Source organism: Carettochelys insculpta, chromosome 3, assembly GCF_033958435.1.
Source record: "Carettochelys insculpta isolate YL-2023 chromosome 3, ASM3395843v1, whole genome shotgun sequence".
Taxonomy (NCBI): domain Eukaryota; kingdom Metazoa; phylum Chordata; order Testudines; family Carettochelyidae; genus Carettochelys; species Carettochelys insculpta.
The window spans coordinates 79,427,348-79,445,914 of NC_134139.1; the positions used below are offsets into that span (position 1 = coordinate 79,427,348).

General features: G+C 43.9%; 1 protein-coding gene across 1 annotated transcript; it reads right to left on the reverse strand.

The window, feature by feature from the left end:
- Window positions 1-2,534: 2,534 nt before the first annotated feature.
- AGT (angiotensinogen) lies at window positions 2,535-9,307 on the reverse strand. The gene is made up of 4 exons (XM_074988661.1): window positions 8,515-9,307; window positions 5,571-5,838; window positions 4,355-4,499; window positions 2,535-3,089 (listed from the first exon to the last, which is right to left on the reverse strand). The coding sequence occupies exons 1-4, from the start codon at window positions 9,305-9,307 to the stop codon at window positions 2,907-2,909; spliced, it is 1,389 nt and encodes a 462-aa protein (XP_074844762.1). The 3' UTR covers window positions 2,535-2,906.
- Window positions 9,308-18,567: the final 9,260 nt, after the last annotated feature.

Here is an 18,567-nt window from a genome sequence, read left to right on the forward strand (position 1 = left end):
AACAGAAGACAATGATCAAGTGATTTATCTCCTGCCCTTGTTCTGAAGGCTAGGGCACCATACTTTATCCCTGGCTAATAGCCATTCATGGACCTAACCTGCAAAAATCTATCAAGCTCCTTTTTAAACCCCAACAGAGTCCTGGCCTTCACAGCCTCCCCGGGCAAGGAGTTCCACAGGTTGACTGTGCGCTGCGTGAAGAAAAATTTCCTTTTATTAGTTTTGAACCTACTACCCATCAGTTTCATTTGGTGTCCCCTAGTTCTTGTATTATGGGAAAAGGTAATTAATTTTTCTATATTCACTTTCTCCACACCATTCATGATGTTATATACCTCTATCATATCGCCCCTCAATCGCCTCTTTTCCAAACTGAAAAGTCCCAGTCTCTCTAGCCTCTCCCCATATGGGACCCGTTCCAAGCCCCTAATCATCTTAGTCGCCCTTTTCTGAACCTTTTCTAATGCCAATATATCTTTTTTGAGGTGAGGAGACCACATCTGCACGCAGTACTCGAGATGTGGGCGTACCATAGTTTTATATAGGGGAAGTATGATATCTTTTGTCTTATTATCGATCCCTTTTTTAATAATTCCTAACATCCTATTTGCCTTACTAACTGCCGCTGCACACTGCGTGGATGTCTTCAGAGAACTATCCACTATAACTCCAAGATCCCTTTCCTGATCTGTCGTAGCTAAATTTGACCCCATCATGTAGTACGTGTAATTTGGGTTATTTTTTCCAACATGCATTACCTTACACTTACCCACATTAAATTTCATTTGCCATTTTGCTGCCCAATCACTCAGTTTGCTGAGATCTTTTTGTAGTTCTTCACAATCCCTTTTGCTTTTGACTGTCCTGAACAACTTTGGTTGTAGGAGAGAGCACTAGGCTGGGACCAAGGGGTTTGGAGTGCAGGTGGGGGCTCAGGATAGGCAGCTGCAGTCGGGGTGCAGGGTCTCGGCAGAAGTTAGGGTATTGGAGCAGGCTCAGGTTGGGGTGTGGGGTCTGGAAGGGAGGGAGAGGCTTAGGATGCCAGAGAGAGGTCAGGGTAGGGGTGTAGAGTATTTACCTCAGGCAACTCTCCTTTGGTGGGGTGAAGTGAAGCATGTGGTTCAGCGTGGTTCATGTTGCCCTGTGCTTGCCTGTTAGCCCCACCCCCTCAGCTCCCATTGATTGGGAGCTGCAAGGGTTTAGTCTGCAAGCAATGGCAGTGTGGGGACATAGCTTCTCCCAGCACTCGGGGCAATATGGCTACAGCCCAGCAGGGGAGGGTGATAGCGTGATAGCACGCAGACCTGCCTCTCTCTTCCCGGCCAGTTCAGGCAAAGCCAGATAATGCTCACGGCCCTGGGCTAAGGGGGCCTTTCAAAAAGATCTGGACTTCTGGCATCCCAGAGATCTTTTTGCCACACTCAGCCTTAGCGGGAGGGTCCTGAGCTGCACCGAAAGCCCTTTTCTTAATCTAGCCCTGAATAATACAATCAGAAATACACCAGGAATACAATAAATAACAGCAGAAAAATGAAGCCTCTTGTGCTTTGAGGAACAGAAGAGGCAGGTTTTTCGATCAATACCAGAATTCTGAAAGTTAGGCAATTACCTGTTACACTGGCCGATACGCCCGTGTGCACAGTGCGCTAAATTGCAGTTTCGTGACTGTTGTAAAAGGAGTCTACAACTTGCAGCTGATTTCAAAAGTGGGAACAAATGAGGGATTCAATTAGAAACCAGACATTGACTCAACTGCAGGACTTGTGAAGACATTTGTAAAGGTTTTATTTGTGATTTTTTCCCCCTATTCTCAATCATTAAAAGTTGCTTCTATATACAATTCACGGACAGCATTTCAAGTTATCGTGTCTTTTGGAATGCACACAGCATAAACAAATAAATGTTGACACTGCATTTTAAGTCGGCCTTCCAAGGTTTGCTGTATTCATTGCTCTTCTCTATGAGAGTGTGTAAAAAGTTGCACTGTAAATGGAGCATTTTAGCACTATATGTAGCATGCAAACAGACTGATCAAGACTTCCTTGAGATCAATTGCAAAACTCCCTTTTGCTTTAGAGGATCCGGGATTTCATCTTCCACAAGTTTAAAATCTGATTAACCTCTCATTAGGCCCAACAGTGAACCTATTGACTTGACTGACTGGGACTTAGTTGTGCGAACATGATTCTGTCACTGTGACTTCATACAGCGATTCTTAGTCATGCCATAAATCCACATAACTAGCAATGGGGCTATGTGCTCGGGCTAGGAAGAATCAATAAAAATTCCAGAGCTGGGCCTAAATAACCTTTCATTAAGGTAGTCCTAAACATCTGTAAGAGATGGCTCTTTGTGTGGGTTTGCGGTTTAAAAAAATAATCATCTGAACTTTTCTAGTGGAAAAATAAAGCTGTCTGAAGAGGTGTTTGTTGTAACATTGCCCTTTCAGTTCATCAGCAAACCAACCTTATTTTAGCATCCCTCTACATTTAATGTTTCTATTTGGAAACATCCAAAAGCAGGTTCACGGGGTATTGTCTTAATACTACTTCTGCAATAGGGTCTGTGCTGTTCCCAAACAACCCGCCAACTTTTCCAATATACAAAAGAGCTGAAGATGCTCCTCCTCTTTCTCGCTTCAGTAACACACCAGTTATGCTAAGAAGTCATGTGTCATGCTGCAGCTTGTAATGTAATTGACCATGACATCGAGGTCACACTGCCATCATCGTGTTCCCACCAAAGGATTTTCCTCCTTGGCAGTGAGACGACTAATGGAGAGGGAAGACTGCACAATTACCACTCTTATTTTGTTACATTTTGAAGGGGACTAGAAACATGGGATACGTTGCCTGTCCATTTCCTTGCCTTTCCATGGCATTCCTCCCGTTCCTCAGCCCTTGCCTTTAAACACCGGTCAGTGGGTTTGTCACTCTGCCAAATAAAATCATTGCTTTTGATTTCTTCTCGTAAACTGCCAATAGGAATGGTTTGTTCAGTTGTATTTCCAGTGGCCGTTCGCCCCCCTTTTCTTCTAAGAGACCTTCTGCACCCATGTGCTTCAGTTTGAAAAGGGCCTTATTTATAATCTGAAAAGGAAAGAGGTATGTGAGTCTGAAGCCACCAGACCCAGGAAGTGAGGCGATAAATGAAAATCCTGAGTACGCTTCTGTTTACTAGTAGTAACCAGTGACATGGAGATCAGCAGAAACCACAGCTGATACAATTTATGGACACTTGAGATGTTTGTTCCAACAATGTGCACTAAAAAGCAGCTAGACAAAAAAGTCAAATGCTCAGTCTGATCCTCTGGGTTAAATATAGGACTCCTAATGACTTTGCTAGGGTGAGATTTCATCCTCTCAGTCCTGCTAGGTCAAAAATATCAGGCATAAAATCCTCTCTCCAAGAACATTCTTCTCCTTATGAAGATGACCTCCTTAGTCTTCCCCCTCAGGTGTGGATGGTAGGTCTCTGCCTCCAAGTAGGCAACATGTCTCGCTTCCTGACCACCTCACAGCTGTGGTTTTTTGAACATAGAGACTTATTTCTTTACCCACCCCTCCCACCCCTGCCTTTCTGTGCTCATTACAATGCAACTGTGGCTCCTGCTCCTTGCATTCTTGTGCCAAACTGTTCCAAGCAGGACTCCATAGAACTGCCAGGGTCTAAAGAGACTTGCATTCTACTGGGTACAGGTCTTTGGATCAGCAGACTGGAGCAGATATGGTCCTTCTGCAATCTGGGACATTGATTCTCTCATCATCCTTTTTGGCTTGAATAGCATCAATTGTGTATGGCGAGAGAGAGCGAGCGAGCTAGTTTGGGACAGTCCACATACACTCGAGAGGCAGGTTTCAAGTAAGGTACCAGATCCGGTGCCCTAGGCTGGGGGATAGGGGAGGCATGCAGTTTCTACTTGTGGGCATCAGCATATGCAGGGAGGGCGCTGAACAGTCTAATACCTAGAGCCCACTCTCAGCTATGGTGGTTACAGTTTGAGTTTTCTGAGCTGTTCCCAGCGGAATACGTTCTCAAACTACTCCTGCCCATTGACAAACTTGAAGTGTGAGTCAATTATTTATACTGGGCAGCAACTGCATTTTCTTGTATTTCTGTACAGTGCTTTGTGCAAGAGGACCTCAGACCTGACTTTTGGGTTGTGGTGCATGTCATAGCGATGATATCTGTACCACTTGTGCAAACAAATTTCAGCCTGGGGGTTGTTCAGGGCCCTTCTCTCTGCCTACCCACCCCTGGCCCCCCACACCACTGTCCTTGCCGTGGTACGGTTTTTGCTTGGACCAGATACACGGGTGAATGGGTGTCTTAGCATGCACGGCGTGTACTGTACCTTTCCAACGGTGAGATTGACATTGCTTATTTTAGTGAGATTTGCTTTCTTCCCCAGTAGCGCAGGCAAGTTCATGTCCGTAAGCAGTTCCTGAAGATCATATGTTCTATCTATTGTTAACTCTGGCAAAGATAATTTAATACGTCTGTAGAAAACATAATTCAAAAAAGAGAGGTACAAATGGTTATCGTTCCACCCGTATCTATTGGGGTGGAGAATCCATCAAGTGGCCATGGATGTTAAAACCAGGGAAAGCTAAGCAGGGGTACTGTGCATTTAGGGAGACAAGAGTAGTCAGTTTTGCAAACCAATAGGTGCTCTGCATGTTGTTTTTGAGGGGGAACTTATTAAGGGTGAAGTGATAATGCAACATGGCCTCAACACAGGAAAGTATTTAGGTAAGGGTTTAAGCATGAGGTCAAATTGATAGGGCCTGCTTTAGCAGTTCTAGAAAGACTTTTGTTGTTTGCTGTTTCTGGGAAGAGACAAAATGCCAGGGCTAAAATCTTGGGTCCATTGATGTCAAACTCCCATTGATGTTAATAGAATCAGGATTTAACCCCAGAATCTTCATTACCAACAGGTTTAAAAAAAAAATAAAAAAAAAAGACAAAACAAGGATGAAATGTGACTTGAGAAAATGTGCGATTATACAAGCTAGGGTAAATATAAGGACTTCTAGAGAAATGCTCATGGGCTGGGGCAGGCCCACCGACAAGGGAGGCAAAGGGGTCAGTTGCCCAGGGCTCTGGTGATTCAAAGGGGCCCAGGCTGCCGGTCACTGCTGCTGCAGCAGTCATGGTGGCCAGAGCCCGGGCCCCTTTGAACCATCACAAGAGTGCTGCAGTGGATGCTCCATGTGGCTCCAGGGAGCGGTGTGCCATGGTCTGGGTGGTGCTGAGGGCTGGCTGACCCCAGCTCCACCCTGCCCCTTGCACCTGAGGCCCTGCCTTTTCTGGGGGTGCAAACCCAGACACCCCCCCCAGCTTGTCCTGGGGCCCTCAATGGCCATCAGCTGCTTCTCTGGGGTCCTCTGGTGTAACAACACTGCACAACCAGATGCACTGTTATGTGTTTCGCAAGGTCTGTTATGCTTTCCTCAGAAGGATCCAGCCACTGCTGGAGAGAAGAAACTAGCTAACCGCGGGCCATTGGCTTGTTCTGTTTTCATAATCCCCATTTTCTTATGTGAGATTGTCTGTGCATTTAAGAATACCTTGGTGACAGATTTTGCAGCCAAGCGGAAGACGGATGCAAGGAAAGTTCTGATTCTATCTGGTTCAGGTCATTGCCGTTGAGGGGCTGCACCAGCACGAGCAGAGCATTCTCACTGACAGGCACTTTGATTACTGAAAAATTCTTGCGGTTGTCCCTCTTGTACAGGAATGTTCCCGTTACTGCCATCATAGGCACCAAGACCTTTGTGCTTGAATCAATCCAGAACTCCTGAAGCTCTTCCAGTTGGACGGCTGTCTTCAGGTTGGCTGAAAACCGGATTGGGAAAGAGAAAGTGGGGGAGATCCAATTTATTTGTGTTAGCACTACTTAATCATTCCAAGAGTCAGTTTTCCTTTGGGAATGCAACTGTGGCATTGTGTCAGAGGCTTACGTGCCATACATTGTTAAAGTATGTGAGTGTACGTGCTGGGCAACTGGATATACCCCAGGCTGGGTTTAGACAAAAACAAAGGCACCTATGCACCATACCTAAAAGACCCATTGGACTGTTACAGGTACTACTGCGATCATTCAGCAATATGCTGTTGTTGTATTACAATGTTTTGGTATCTGATGACTATTAAAAAGACACTTAAAATTGATATCATATTGTGGGAAGGCAGGATTTGTCCTAACCTGAGAACTAGTCTCCATCAATAAATAAAGCTATTTAGTCATGGCAACATTTGATTTCAAATCTTTTATAATTGTAGGTGAGTAATATCTGTTTATTTTAAGCAGTCTTTTCTGTTTTATGTAAAATTTCACAATTGCACAAAATTTTGGTTTTTAAGCATTTTTTTAATTTTATTAAGTTTTGGTAGTTGCAGAAAGTTATGCGGAAGTTAGACAATAATTTAATGATAATAGATGTTGAGATTCAAGAAATTCCAGCTTTATAACCACCAAAACACAGATTTTCAACATCATGTGTGAAAATATACAAAGCAAATATCCTTGCCTCAAATACTAATAAGTTCTCAAGCAGAATGTTGTTGTTTCACTTGGCCTACCCTACCTGTAAATTTTTTATAATCAAACAATTTTTCATCAGTTTGTGAGGGCATGGTGAGCTGGACGTTTAGCGATAATCTAATCTTTCCAAATCTAGATGTGTCAGTGTTTTTAATGTCAAATATTTTATGAATACTAAATATGGCAAACTAGGCTGCTGTTAGATAGAATCCCCCATCCTGTCAGTGGGGCCTGTGTTCTTTTTGTTCCTAGATGTAAATATGTTTAACCATATGAAAGTGTATTTTTCTTGTAATAGAGGAATGAAAGAAAGAAGGGAGGGCCTGCATAGTAGGAAAAGATCACTTCAGCTGCATTTCTGAAAGAAATTCTTTATTACTGTGAATCATCTTGTGTGTAGTCACAGAGGTTTGTGGCATAGGATGACCTTTTCATCGCATTATCTAAAGAAAGAGGCCTATATCAAGAAGGCCAATGGACAGGAGGGAAAAAGGCATAGAGGCTAGGAGAAACATGTTGAAACTCTAGGCCAACAAGTGGGAGAGGCTTCTCATTCAGGCTAGGTCTCTGCTAGCTATGGAAGATCAATCACTTAGGTTTGATTGTCCTGGGCATCGTTTCACACAATGTTGACCCCAGAACTTCCCGCAAGCTGCAAGGACTAAGGAACGTCAGGGGGAAGCGCGCTCTTGTTGACCTTCTGCCATAAAGACAGGGACCAATGTCGATGGCTGCAAAACCAATATTAGGTTTGTAGACATAGCACCACTCACCCTCTTCCCGTAGAAAGAACCAAATATGCTTCAAGAAATATTTTCCATGCTTAGCAACACATTTTTTGCACCTATCTACTACCGCTGGTCAGAAAATAGCTTTCAAGTCTGTCAAAAAATATGTTCAGTTGTTTTTGTTTCTTCAGTCAATTTTTAGCAGAAAATGAAGACTTTCTGTGAAAAATGTTCCACTGGAAAACTGTTTGGATGGAAATTTTTTGATCAATCCTCATGTCAAGCTGTGCTACTGTAGGATCCAGCCTCTCCAGTTGCTCTGTAATTATATATTTCTGCAACTGTGAAAAACATTTTCTCTCCTCCCCCCGGCCCCAACCACTTTGTGTTTCATTAAGTGTAACCTGCAAAGACTTTGCAAAATAGTCCTCATGCCCGTTTGTTGTGAGCTGTGCTATACTTGACAGTCTCTTTGTGACCCTGGTGACTACGCCTCAGTGTAATCTGTAACATGGACAGGGCCTCAATCTTTATTTAAAATAACTTTGTATCAGTAAGTTACAACCTGGAGGTTTAGAATAGTGAAACCTTGGTTTCTGATTGGATCGCTGCCCTCTACACAGTCCCATGACCATGAGTAGTAACTTATGATCACATATAATATGGTCAAGAATTTGATGTTTTCCTCTCCAGAGTTTATTGGGAGAAAACATGAAGCTTCTTGGCTTAAGTTAACATGGCTGCTGTTCACTAAACAGAAGAGCCGAGCACAGTCAGCTGAACATGGGCTGCAGCTATGGTTATTTTCTAATTCATCTGAGTCTGATCTGCTTTTCTCTAGCCCCCTGTGGCATACATGTGCATCCTCCTAAGAGAGCAGAGGAAATAGAGCTGAACCAGTGAAGCAGAGCAACGGGCCAAACACATGTTCCCAGATCAATCAAACTGTGAGTTTTGAGCACAGTGGAAGGCGTTCCAAAGAAATAGCTTTGACCACTCGACCACCTGAGGCTGCGTCCAGCTCACTGTAAGCTTAGAAGCTTACAATACCTGTTTTTTCTAAAGCATCAACCCTGAGCTAAGTACCTCAGGCCTGGCCTACACTAGGAATCAAAGTTAAAGCCCAAGGTGATAGAGCAGTGAGATATAAAATGTGCTGGCTTGCAGAAAAAGATGACCCTGGAGGTCATTAGCTCTCCCCCTGGGATTACCACTAAGATCAATGCTCATTGTTCTTACCTTTTAACTGAAGGTAAGTCAGGAGCAGAAGGGTGGTAGAAAGGTCTATGTTCATCAGTACATTCTTGCTTCTGCTGGTATTGTTGCCCTTCAAAAAGCTTTCTATGAGTTCTGCTGCCTGACTTGGGTTCGTAAAGTCAACCGCTCGGGCGTAGAAAAAATCGGAGGCGGGGGCCAGGCTGTGCATGAACGACTCAGATAAACAGACACCAGGAGCAGAGAAGAGACAGGAGAGCTTGGTAAAGAGGAGGTCACCAGCTCCGCTTGAGAGGAGCAGGTCATCGATGCTCTTCAGGGTCAAAAGGACTTTGTGTCCATCCACTTTGGAGGTGCAGTCCAGGTCACCGAAGGGGGGAATGAATCCCAAGAAGTCCTGTAAATCGGTCGCTGTCTGTCCGGAGGCCCCTAAATAGAATGATAGCAAAGTCCTATAGAGATTGGTAGGCGACAGGAGAATGTTGTCATCCTTCACTGTTTCCTTTAGCACGCCGTAGAAGCGAACCCCAAGAACATACACGAGGTCTTTCAAGTAGCTCATCCTCTGGTCTCCCTTGGAATCTGACCTTTGTATGTCCAGCTTGGTTTTGTCTTTCAGGGTCTCTTCATAGGCAGGGATGGTTTGGGATTCAATAGAAATGGGGACAATCATTTTCTCTTCCTGCACCAAGGTGTCCAGCTTCTCGCAGCTGCTTTTGTTATAGGAAAACAAATGGAAGGGGTGGACGTATACCCGGTCACACACCACGGGGCTCAGGCACAGGAAGAAGCACAAAAGGCTCCCTCCTGGACTCATGTTGAAGAACAATTTCAGCAAATTCTGCTTTAAAAAAGAAAAGAAAAGAGGGGGGTGTTAGCTGATTAACTTCCTGTCCACTTTGTTCTGCTCCTGGTTAGGGTGAGATATTAACACTGATTTTCCTCACTGTTCAGGAATTCATACAAGTGGGAGTTTTCAAAAGGGGTCAGCATTGGCCTAATTCTGCTCTTACTGAAACCAATGGGTCTTTACCCATTCAACTCAAGGGGAGCAGAAGCTGGGTATAGGAGTTGACCACCTTAGTTGCTGGGGGGCAGGGGGTTGACTCCCCCCCATCGCAGGCCCTGCCTGCACTCCACCCCTGCTGCCAAAACCCCATCTCTGCCCCTTCCCCAGTACACAACACTGAACAACTGATTGGGGTGAGCAGGAGGTGCTGGTCAGGAAGGGGAGGAGCAGATTGGTGGGGCCTGCCTGCCGGTGGGAGGAACTGACCCATGGGGCTGGGGGTGACTGCTAAGCACCCTCTGTTTTCTTTACAGCCCCGTAACGCAATTTTACTGGCCCACAACCCAAACCCAAGGCAGCTGATCTGGGGCATCCAGGAATGTTCAGTTGCTGTGAAGATCTTGTCTCTTGTCTGTGGGATGGTTTCACCTTTTCCGGGTTCCTTAACCATCCCCTCTGGCCCCCTTTATGGCCTCCTTTGACTGAAGTCTATGCATTCAGGCAGGTAATTGTGCCAAACTGAACAGAGACAGTCACTCTTAGTACACATGGAAGGTAACACAGACGTTCTCCCAGTTTGTCATAGATAAATTGCTGGTCACCACTGGTACCAACAGGGCAGTTTTCCAGGACAGCCAAAGTCATAGCATTACTTCCTCCAGATTGAGCAGTGAAGCTGTCCACGCCTGTATCTGAGAGATAAGATTTCCCTCTCTGGGGATGTCAATCCAAACCCTTTCCTAAGTACTAAACCATTGTTTAAAAAATAATATTCAAAGCAAAACCATCTATTCAATCAACAGGTTTAGTTGCCTTCACCCTGCGTCTCACCTTGCCCTCTTATGGTGCAGTCAGCAAATCCAGCTCCCCTCAGCCCCTGCAGGATTTGAAGTTCTGTACTATGACTTCTGGCACATTTATGCTTTTCCAAAGGGAAGGACCTTTCCTACTGTCTCCAGTGCTGTTTCACAGAGCTACATTGCGTCACCCAGCAGAGAGGTGAGTGGAGGCTAGCTCAGACCAGGTGGGACCAGAGGAAACATGAGCATAGCTTAATTCTAGACCTACTGGCAGGTTTACAGATCAATACGCAACCTTTAACCAAGCACAGTGTCATCGTCTGTTACACATTCACTGGTCTGGACTGTGACATTCTGTTATGCACATGAGCCCATAGTTGTACCTGATAACAAGCCAGCTCCTGCTCTTGTACCCTCTCGCTCCTTTTCTCGGCTACAGATGCGCTGCTATAATTTAGGACCAAATTGATTCCTGGTGTAATTCCATTAATGTTTACCTTTTAAGCCATTTTAAAGCTCAACTGTAGAAGCATTCTAATAATAATTCTAATAATTCATTTTCAAATAATAATATACACTAGGGGCCCTTTGCACTAAACGAGGGTTGCCAGGGTTTTGGAAATCAACACAAACCAAAAGGTAAAACTTTGGCTTTCAGAAGAAAAGAATCTCTTTCCTAGCTCTCATTTTAGAGCCTCCAGCAATATACAAAACAATACGGTAGACAGGGTTGGATTCTGCGTCGGGGCTATATCTGATTGCGACCTGTGCGGCAGTTAGGAACTCATGTAGGTAAAAGCAAACCAATTCCTAAAGACACTGGTGGTACATGCAAAAACATAGGTTTGTTTCCAAGTAAATCCCAGTGGGCTATAGCCACATTAAGGGTGCACAGAAAGCACACACCTCTCAAACTTGCTCACAAGTCAGTGACGAGGCTCCGCGTCTTGCTTCCCACGCCTTGTGTCTCGTTTCAACATGATGTTTTGTTTCCTATATGATTCCCACAATTGCCTAATCTGGGTTACATATTAGCTTTCCCCTCTTATCTGACTTCTGTTCAAAAAGTTTGGGTTGTGTTGCTGGTGTTTTTCCATTTGTTCTTAATCATCATTGCCCGCTTTGGTGAAGAAGAGCAAATTGTGGCTGAACGCTGATTTTATCAGCATCTCAGTCGTTATTCCCACTGCATCCTCATTTCTCCTCTCTTTGGCAGTATTGAAATGAAATCACTCTTTGCAAGGTGTCCTTACTGCCCTGCAGTGCTAACGTAGCTGTCTGATGAGCTGTTCTCAGTGTGTCAGTGTTGTCAAATACATTTCATCAATGTTCATCCTAACAGAGGGCATTAACCCTGCTGCTAGCTAAAGAGCAAATATTAGATCCAGCGACTGCAAAGATATTTGGTCCAGGCACTTGTATCAGCCGATCAGATCAAGGATGTTGGATACTCCTTTTCTAAGGAAAGACAGTGTGCTCTTTTAATAAGTGACTGGGACAATGAGGGAAGTTTTGGGTAAGGCTGGAGGAAATTCAGCACTTTTCCTTTGCACAGAAATAAACACAACCAATGTATTCAGTCCTGTTCAATCTGGCTTCCAATCCCACCCTTCCTCGACTTGCATTGAGACTTGTCTGAGTTAAAAAATCAAGGGGAGCAATGCATTGTTCCTGTAACAATCTTGCCTTCAGTGAAGTTGTTCTGCATGCCCACAGAAAACCCACTCTGTCTGGGTTTAACCCTTTCCATACAGGCGTTCCTTCATGAGAGGGCCTGAATTTAATTTCTGCATACCCTCCAAAACATGTGTTCTCTATTCTAACTCTGCTGCCTATTAGCAGCCAGTTTCAAAGTGAACTCACTGAGGAGGGCACAGATCAAGTTTTAATTTAAAAATAATATACTTATGTAGAAATCTGAAAAAAAACCCACTTCCTACCTCACTCTGTGAGAACTGTTGCAATGCTGTCCCTGGTTTGTCTGATTTTATTTATTTTTGCTATCTGTGATGGCAAAAGGCTGTACAAAGTGATTTTGTTAACTAATATAATGAAACATTGATAAGAAATAGCTTGGTAAGCAGTTCCCGCGCCCCTGTATTTATTTACAGATCTGACTTCTGCCCTTGATCTCTGAGAACACTGTTCGCTGAAGGCAGGAGGCGAGCTTTGGGTTGTGTGGAGGGCTTGACCAATTTTTGCATAAAAACGCACTGAATCACAGCATGCAAAGTACAGCTGATGAAACAGGGACATTTTCAAATATCTCAGAACTTGCAAGAAGTTCTGACGGGGCAGAAGAGTAGGAAAATTTGCAACTAATTGGAGACAATAAACAAGAAGGAGTAAGCTCTAAGTAAGTAAGTAAGGAGTAAGCTCCACGGTCTAAAGAGGAAGATTTTTCAGTCACTGACACTTTGTGCTGTGATTTTGGGCCCAGTCATCTATTGGGTCTTATTTGATTCATACTCAGCCAGAACATCTATTGAAGCCAAAGAAAAGCTGAGTAAAGGCTTCCAGAACTTTGTCTCAGATAATTGCCCAAAGGAGGGCCATATTTTCACAGGTCCTGAAGCTCACCGGTCATGGCTGTCTTCACAGGAACAGAAGATCACCACTTTCCACAAGAGCTAACAAAGCCCTATTTAAGAGAATTTGCTGTGTCTTACAGGACCAGAACGACATCCTTGGAGACTGAAGTTTTCCATTCATTCATGTAACCTGTGCCAGATTCCCCACAGTTCTGAAGCAAAGTTGGCATCTGCTTGTGCAGGACCTGTGGGAAACAACACACGGAAGACCCCATCCAGCTGCCTGTACAACATGTAAGCAATGCCGTCTCTGCCCCCAAGCTCCCACCCCACCTCTCAGTTCTCCTTGTTCTCAGCAAGGGCTCTTGAGTTCTAGCCTCTCAATCTCTGTAGGGTGGCCACCATAAAGCGACAGCTCAGCATGCAAATTAGCGTGTCTTGACTCCTTCCCTAACACACTCAGTGCCAAGAATGACTCCATCATCCAGATCACAGTGACTAGGATGCTGTGAGCACACCAACATGCACCATTTATCCTAGCCTTAGGGTCCAGCGCAGACAAAAGGGGATCTGGCACTTCTGCCTGCCTGCTGTCACCTAATTCTATTGCACCTCTTGCTGTAGAGGTGAAAAATGGCACAGAGCGCAGGACTCCAGCTCATGAGGCCTGCAGAACTCCATCAGAGCACCCCATCTCCAGCCAGTGAGGGCATGAAGGACCATGGATGCTCGCCTCTCCCCCGAGGTGGGGGCCGCACAATAGAGTTTGCTGCAGTTCTGCCTGCAGTCGCTATAGTAACAAGCAGGTTGAGCGCACTGTAATGCAGCCTAGTGAAGTGTTAGGCTGTGAATGGCAACAAGCAAGCTGATGGGGCTTGGAGAGCACTATGCTGAGCTTGATAGGAGAAAATGGGGAAAGGGAAGAGAAAACCAGAGAACAGCAAAAACATTACTCGTACTTGCCCTACTTTGTACTAAGGTAGATCCACAGGCCTGAGCCAGCATAAGGATCCCATTGTGCTATAGGGACAATCTGATAGCATACCAAGAGACAGACTTTTCCCTCAGGGGCTTACTGTCTAAATTTTCAGAGGTTCCCAAACTTTTTGACATGAGGGTTGATAAACCCTCAAGGCCCCCCCGCCCCTTCCCACGCCCCTGCATTTTTGATTGAAAGAAATTTAACCCTTTGCACTCCTATTTATATTATAGTACACAGTCAACTACCTTATAATTATTTTACCCATCTATCTGGTGCACATGGGGAAGATTGAAAAGGACACATCGAAACATTAAATATTTGATTTTATTGAAATTTTCCAAATGAACAAAAAATAACATCTGTGTGTATGTTTTGTGCTTATAGAAATGCATAGTAAAACACACAATCACAAAAACACCTCAAATTCAAACCACTTCAAAACTAACTAAAACTTGACTAAAGTGTAGTAAACAGAATCAGACAGCAACATACTGATAATATCATTTTGTTAGTCTTCAAAGTGCTACATTTCTGCTGTTTTGTTATGGTAGTTAACTGTTAACCAAATGACGTTTTTTTTTCCCAGTCATTTACTTCTGAAGATAAAACAGAAATTTGAAGAACAAAAACTAAGGCAAATAAAACCAATTTGAATTAAATTAATTTAATGAGACGGATTATACAGTTTTTCCCTCACAAGCTCAAAAATTCTAGGGTTTTGTGCGACATGATTTAAAAGGTACGTGGAAGTAGAGCACTATGTGAGAACGGCCGTACTGAGTTAGGCTAATGGGCCGTGTAGCCCAGTAACTTGTTTTCTGGCAGTGGCCAGTGCTGGATACATCACAGGGAGAGAACAGAATAGGGCACTTAACTGAGTGATCCATCTCCTGTCATCCAGTCACAGCTTCTAGCCATCAGCTGTTTAAGAAAACCCAGAGCGCAGGTTGCATTGGCTAATAGTCATTGATAGATCTATCCTCCGTGAACTTGTCTAACTCTTTTTTTGGGAACCCTGTTTTACTTTTGGACCTTCTCGTATTCCCTAGCAACCAGTTCCCCAGGATGACTGTGACGTACTCCCTTATGTTTTAAACCAGATGCCTATTAATTTAATTGGGAGACTCCCTCCTGGAGTGTGTGTTATGTGAAGGAGCTGTACCTATCACATCCTTACTCACTTACTCCACTTTATTCATGGTTTTGGAGGCCGCCAGCATCTCTCCCCTCATTTTTCTCTGTCCCAAGATAAACAGGGTTTACCTTTTTTAAGCACTTCTCACGTGACAGTCGGACCATGCCTCAGTCATCTTCGTCACGGGGGGTAGCCATGTTAATCTGTATCTTCACAAAATAAAGCAAGCAGTCCTGTAGCACTTTAAAGACTAACAAGTTTATTCCTTAAGTAATGAGTGTTCATGGGTCTTACCATGAACCAATCATCTGATATAGAGGCTGAGTTAAGCACTAGGTTAAATATCCCAGTTAGTAGCACTGCAGTTTCATGCCTGAGTTCCTTCAGAACACTTGGGTGAATGCCATCTGGTTCTAGTGACCTACTGCTTTTTTGCAACAAATTGAAAAATTAAACCTCCTCTATGGACCACTCAGTCTGAAGGCAGTTTCTTAAATTTGTCAGCTAAAAAGAATGCTGCACATACAGTATAAGCATCTCCCCACAACCTCTGCAATGAAGAATGGTTCAAAGAATTCATTCAGCTTCTGTGAAAGTAGGCATCCTTCAGTCTGCATAGACTATGAATCGCACCCTTTATAGTTTCAATTGAGACTTCATTTACAGCGTCTACTGTGACTATGAAGACCCACACGAGAGTGACAGTCCTTGCTGCATCTCTTGCAGATGTGGTGTGTGTTCTGGCAAGTCCTTATTGTGCTTTCTGTGCGCTCGCTTCTCCTCTGCTAGTTGTCTGATCCTCATCTTGCCCTTCTGAAGGCCCTTGTGTAACCCCTGCCTCCATCTGCTGTGGTCATCTGCTAGTTCTTCCCAGTTGTCCAGCTCGATGTCTACCTCTCTGAGGTCTCTCTTGCAGACATCTTTGTAGCGCAACGGGGGGTGTCCGGGAGGTCTTTTGCCAGAGGCTAGCTCATCATACACGAAGTCTTTTGGAATCCTTCCATCATTCATCCTGTGGACGTGGCCAAGCCAGCAGAGCTGACACTGCCTGAGGAGGGTGTGCACGGTTGGGACTCCAGCTTGCTCGAGGACGGTAGTGTTGGTCACTCTTGTCCTTCCATGATATTCCAAGGATGCGCCTGAGGCAGCGCAAGTGGAAGATGTTCAGCCTCTTTTCCTGGCGGGCATACAGGGTCCAGGTCTCACTGCCATAAAGGAGGGTGCTGAGGATGCAGGCTCTGTAGACTTGCATTTTGGTGTCAGTGTACAGCTGTGAATTCTCTTTTTGGCCTGCCAGATTACACTTGATTTAGCAGAATTTATGCTCCTTTCTATTCTCCTCTGTAGCATTTGATTTCAAATTATTAAAAGCTGTCCTTGTCTCTAACCACCTCTTTTATTCCATTGTTTAGACATGGTGGAATTTTTCGTCCTCTTATGAATGGTATTTTATGTATTTATTCATTTACTTGTTTGTTGGTTTATTTTGGGGGGCATATACATTGAGTTTGACGCTCAATTATGGTAGTTTTTTAAAAGTGTCCCCACAACTTGCAGGCATTTCATTTTTGTGACCATTCCTTTTATTTTCCATTTAAGTAGCCTCTTCCTTTTTATTGTAATTTCCCTCTTTGAAGTTCAATGCTACTGTGAGAGTTTCTTTGATATTCCTCCCTCCTCTCCACTCCCCCACATTATTATTATTATTGCTCTTACTGAATTGTTCAATTATTTCGCTTCTTGGACCAGATCTTATGCATCCCTTAGAACTAAATCAAAAATTGCCACTTCCATTGGGGTTTCCAGGACTAGCTGCTCCAAGAAGCAGTCATTAATGATCTGTAGAGACTCTGTCTCTGCATCTTATCCTGAGGTGACATGTGCCCAGTCAGTACAGAGATGCTTGAAATTCCCTACTGTTGTTGACTTTTTTGTTTTATTACCTCTTTAATCTCTCTTAGTCTTTCACAATCACCACCATCATCCTGGTCAAGTGGTTGGTAGTAAACTCCTACTGCTAAATTGCTAGGATTGAAACATGGAATTAAGAACATCAAAACAGCCATGTAGGGTCAGACCAAAAGTCCATCTACCCTAGAACAGGTAGTATTGGAGTGACCCCTCGCCTGTCATCCATTTGCAGCCTCTGACAAACAAAGGCTAGGGACATTACTCCTACCCATCCTGGCTAATAGCCATTGAGGGACCTTACCTTCATGAAGGTATCTAGTTCTTCTTTGAACCCTGTTAAAGTCCTGGTCTATAGAGATTCTATGGTACAGTTTGAATAATTAAATAGTTTTTTTCCATTTGACTCTGTACTTTGTTGCTCATATAGTGCCACTCCTCCATCAGCACAACCTAGCCCGTCATTCCTGTCTATTTTATACCCTGGTATTACCATAACTATCTCATGTCCAGTCACTATGCCTGCTGCTTCTGAAACATCCCACTCTTTAATTTCATTGAACAATGTACAAGACTCTGGCAGTTCTTCCCAGTTTATCACCAATGAGTCATTAAAATCCCTTGAGGAAAAAAAACAGCCAAATAAGCCTCCCAAAAGTCTGTGGGACTTCCCTGATCACTCATTCTTGAGCTCAGTAAACAGCTGCTTTGTAGATTACCACTGAACAATTTGTTCAGGATGTACCTTTGGGCTCTTGAACACAGTTGTCCTTTGCTCAACTTAATTAACTCCTCCAAATGTCATGCTAGCTTCTGGAACATTGCCTATGGAAATCTTCTAAAGGAATATTGCCCTTAAGGAACCTCTGTACTGCATTGATATTCTATCTGTGGTGCTCATCTAATGATTTATTACCTACAAGTTTATAGTAACACTAGCTCACTTTGTTCCATCTCATAAGTTTGTTTGGTTTCATACAACTTCTGTTTGCAGGTCTAGGGCATTGAGATTTCTCTGCATTTGTTTCTCTTTCATTTGTTTCTCAAATTTCTCTTTCATTCCACCCCTCCCTCAAATGGAAGAGCTAGTGTTTTTAACAGCATTTTAAAAATTATTCCTATAGAAGGCTGAGTAATGTTCTTATGCCAGGAGGGGAAGTTGTGTTTCAGGAAAAGTGAGGGGGTGTGTAGTTTTGTGTATCAAAGTACATTACAGATATACATTAGGCCTCTGCATGTTACTGTAGTCATGTCTGGAGATTGTGCTAGGTACAATACATGTATATCGTAAGACAGTCCCTGCCCCAAAGAACTACCCATGTTCTAACTAACTAACTATGAATTAACAATGTAAATAGACAAGACAACTGGGAAATACAGTGTGTGGAAGTGGCTTGCGAAAAGTCACACAGCAGATGCAGGAATAGAATCCAGCTCTCCTGATTCCCAGCCCAATGTCTTATCTGCTAGACCACGCTGCATGTTTGTCAGGGTTGCTCAGGAGAAAGAAAGAAAGTACATCCCTTGTAGTGCCTACAGAGTTGTTTGCCTGGAGAAAGCCCAGAGGAGAATATTATATAGTAGAACTTGCTGCATTGGCATTGCCTGGTGAAAGGGAGGCATTGCTGGTGTCCCAATTCAACAGTTTCCATCTGAGGAAACCAGCAGTATAAGCTCTATTCATTTAATCACTGCATCACAGACGTGTGAGG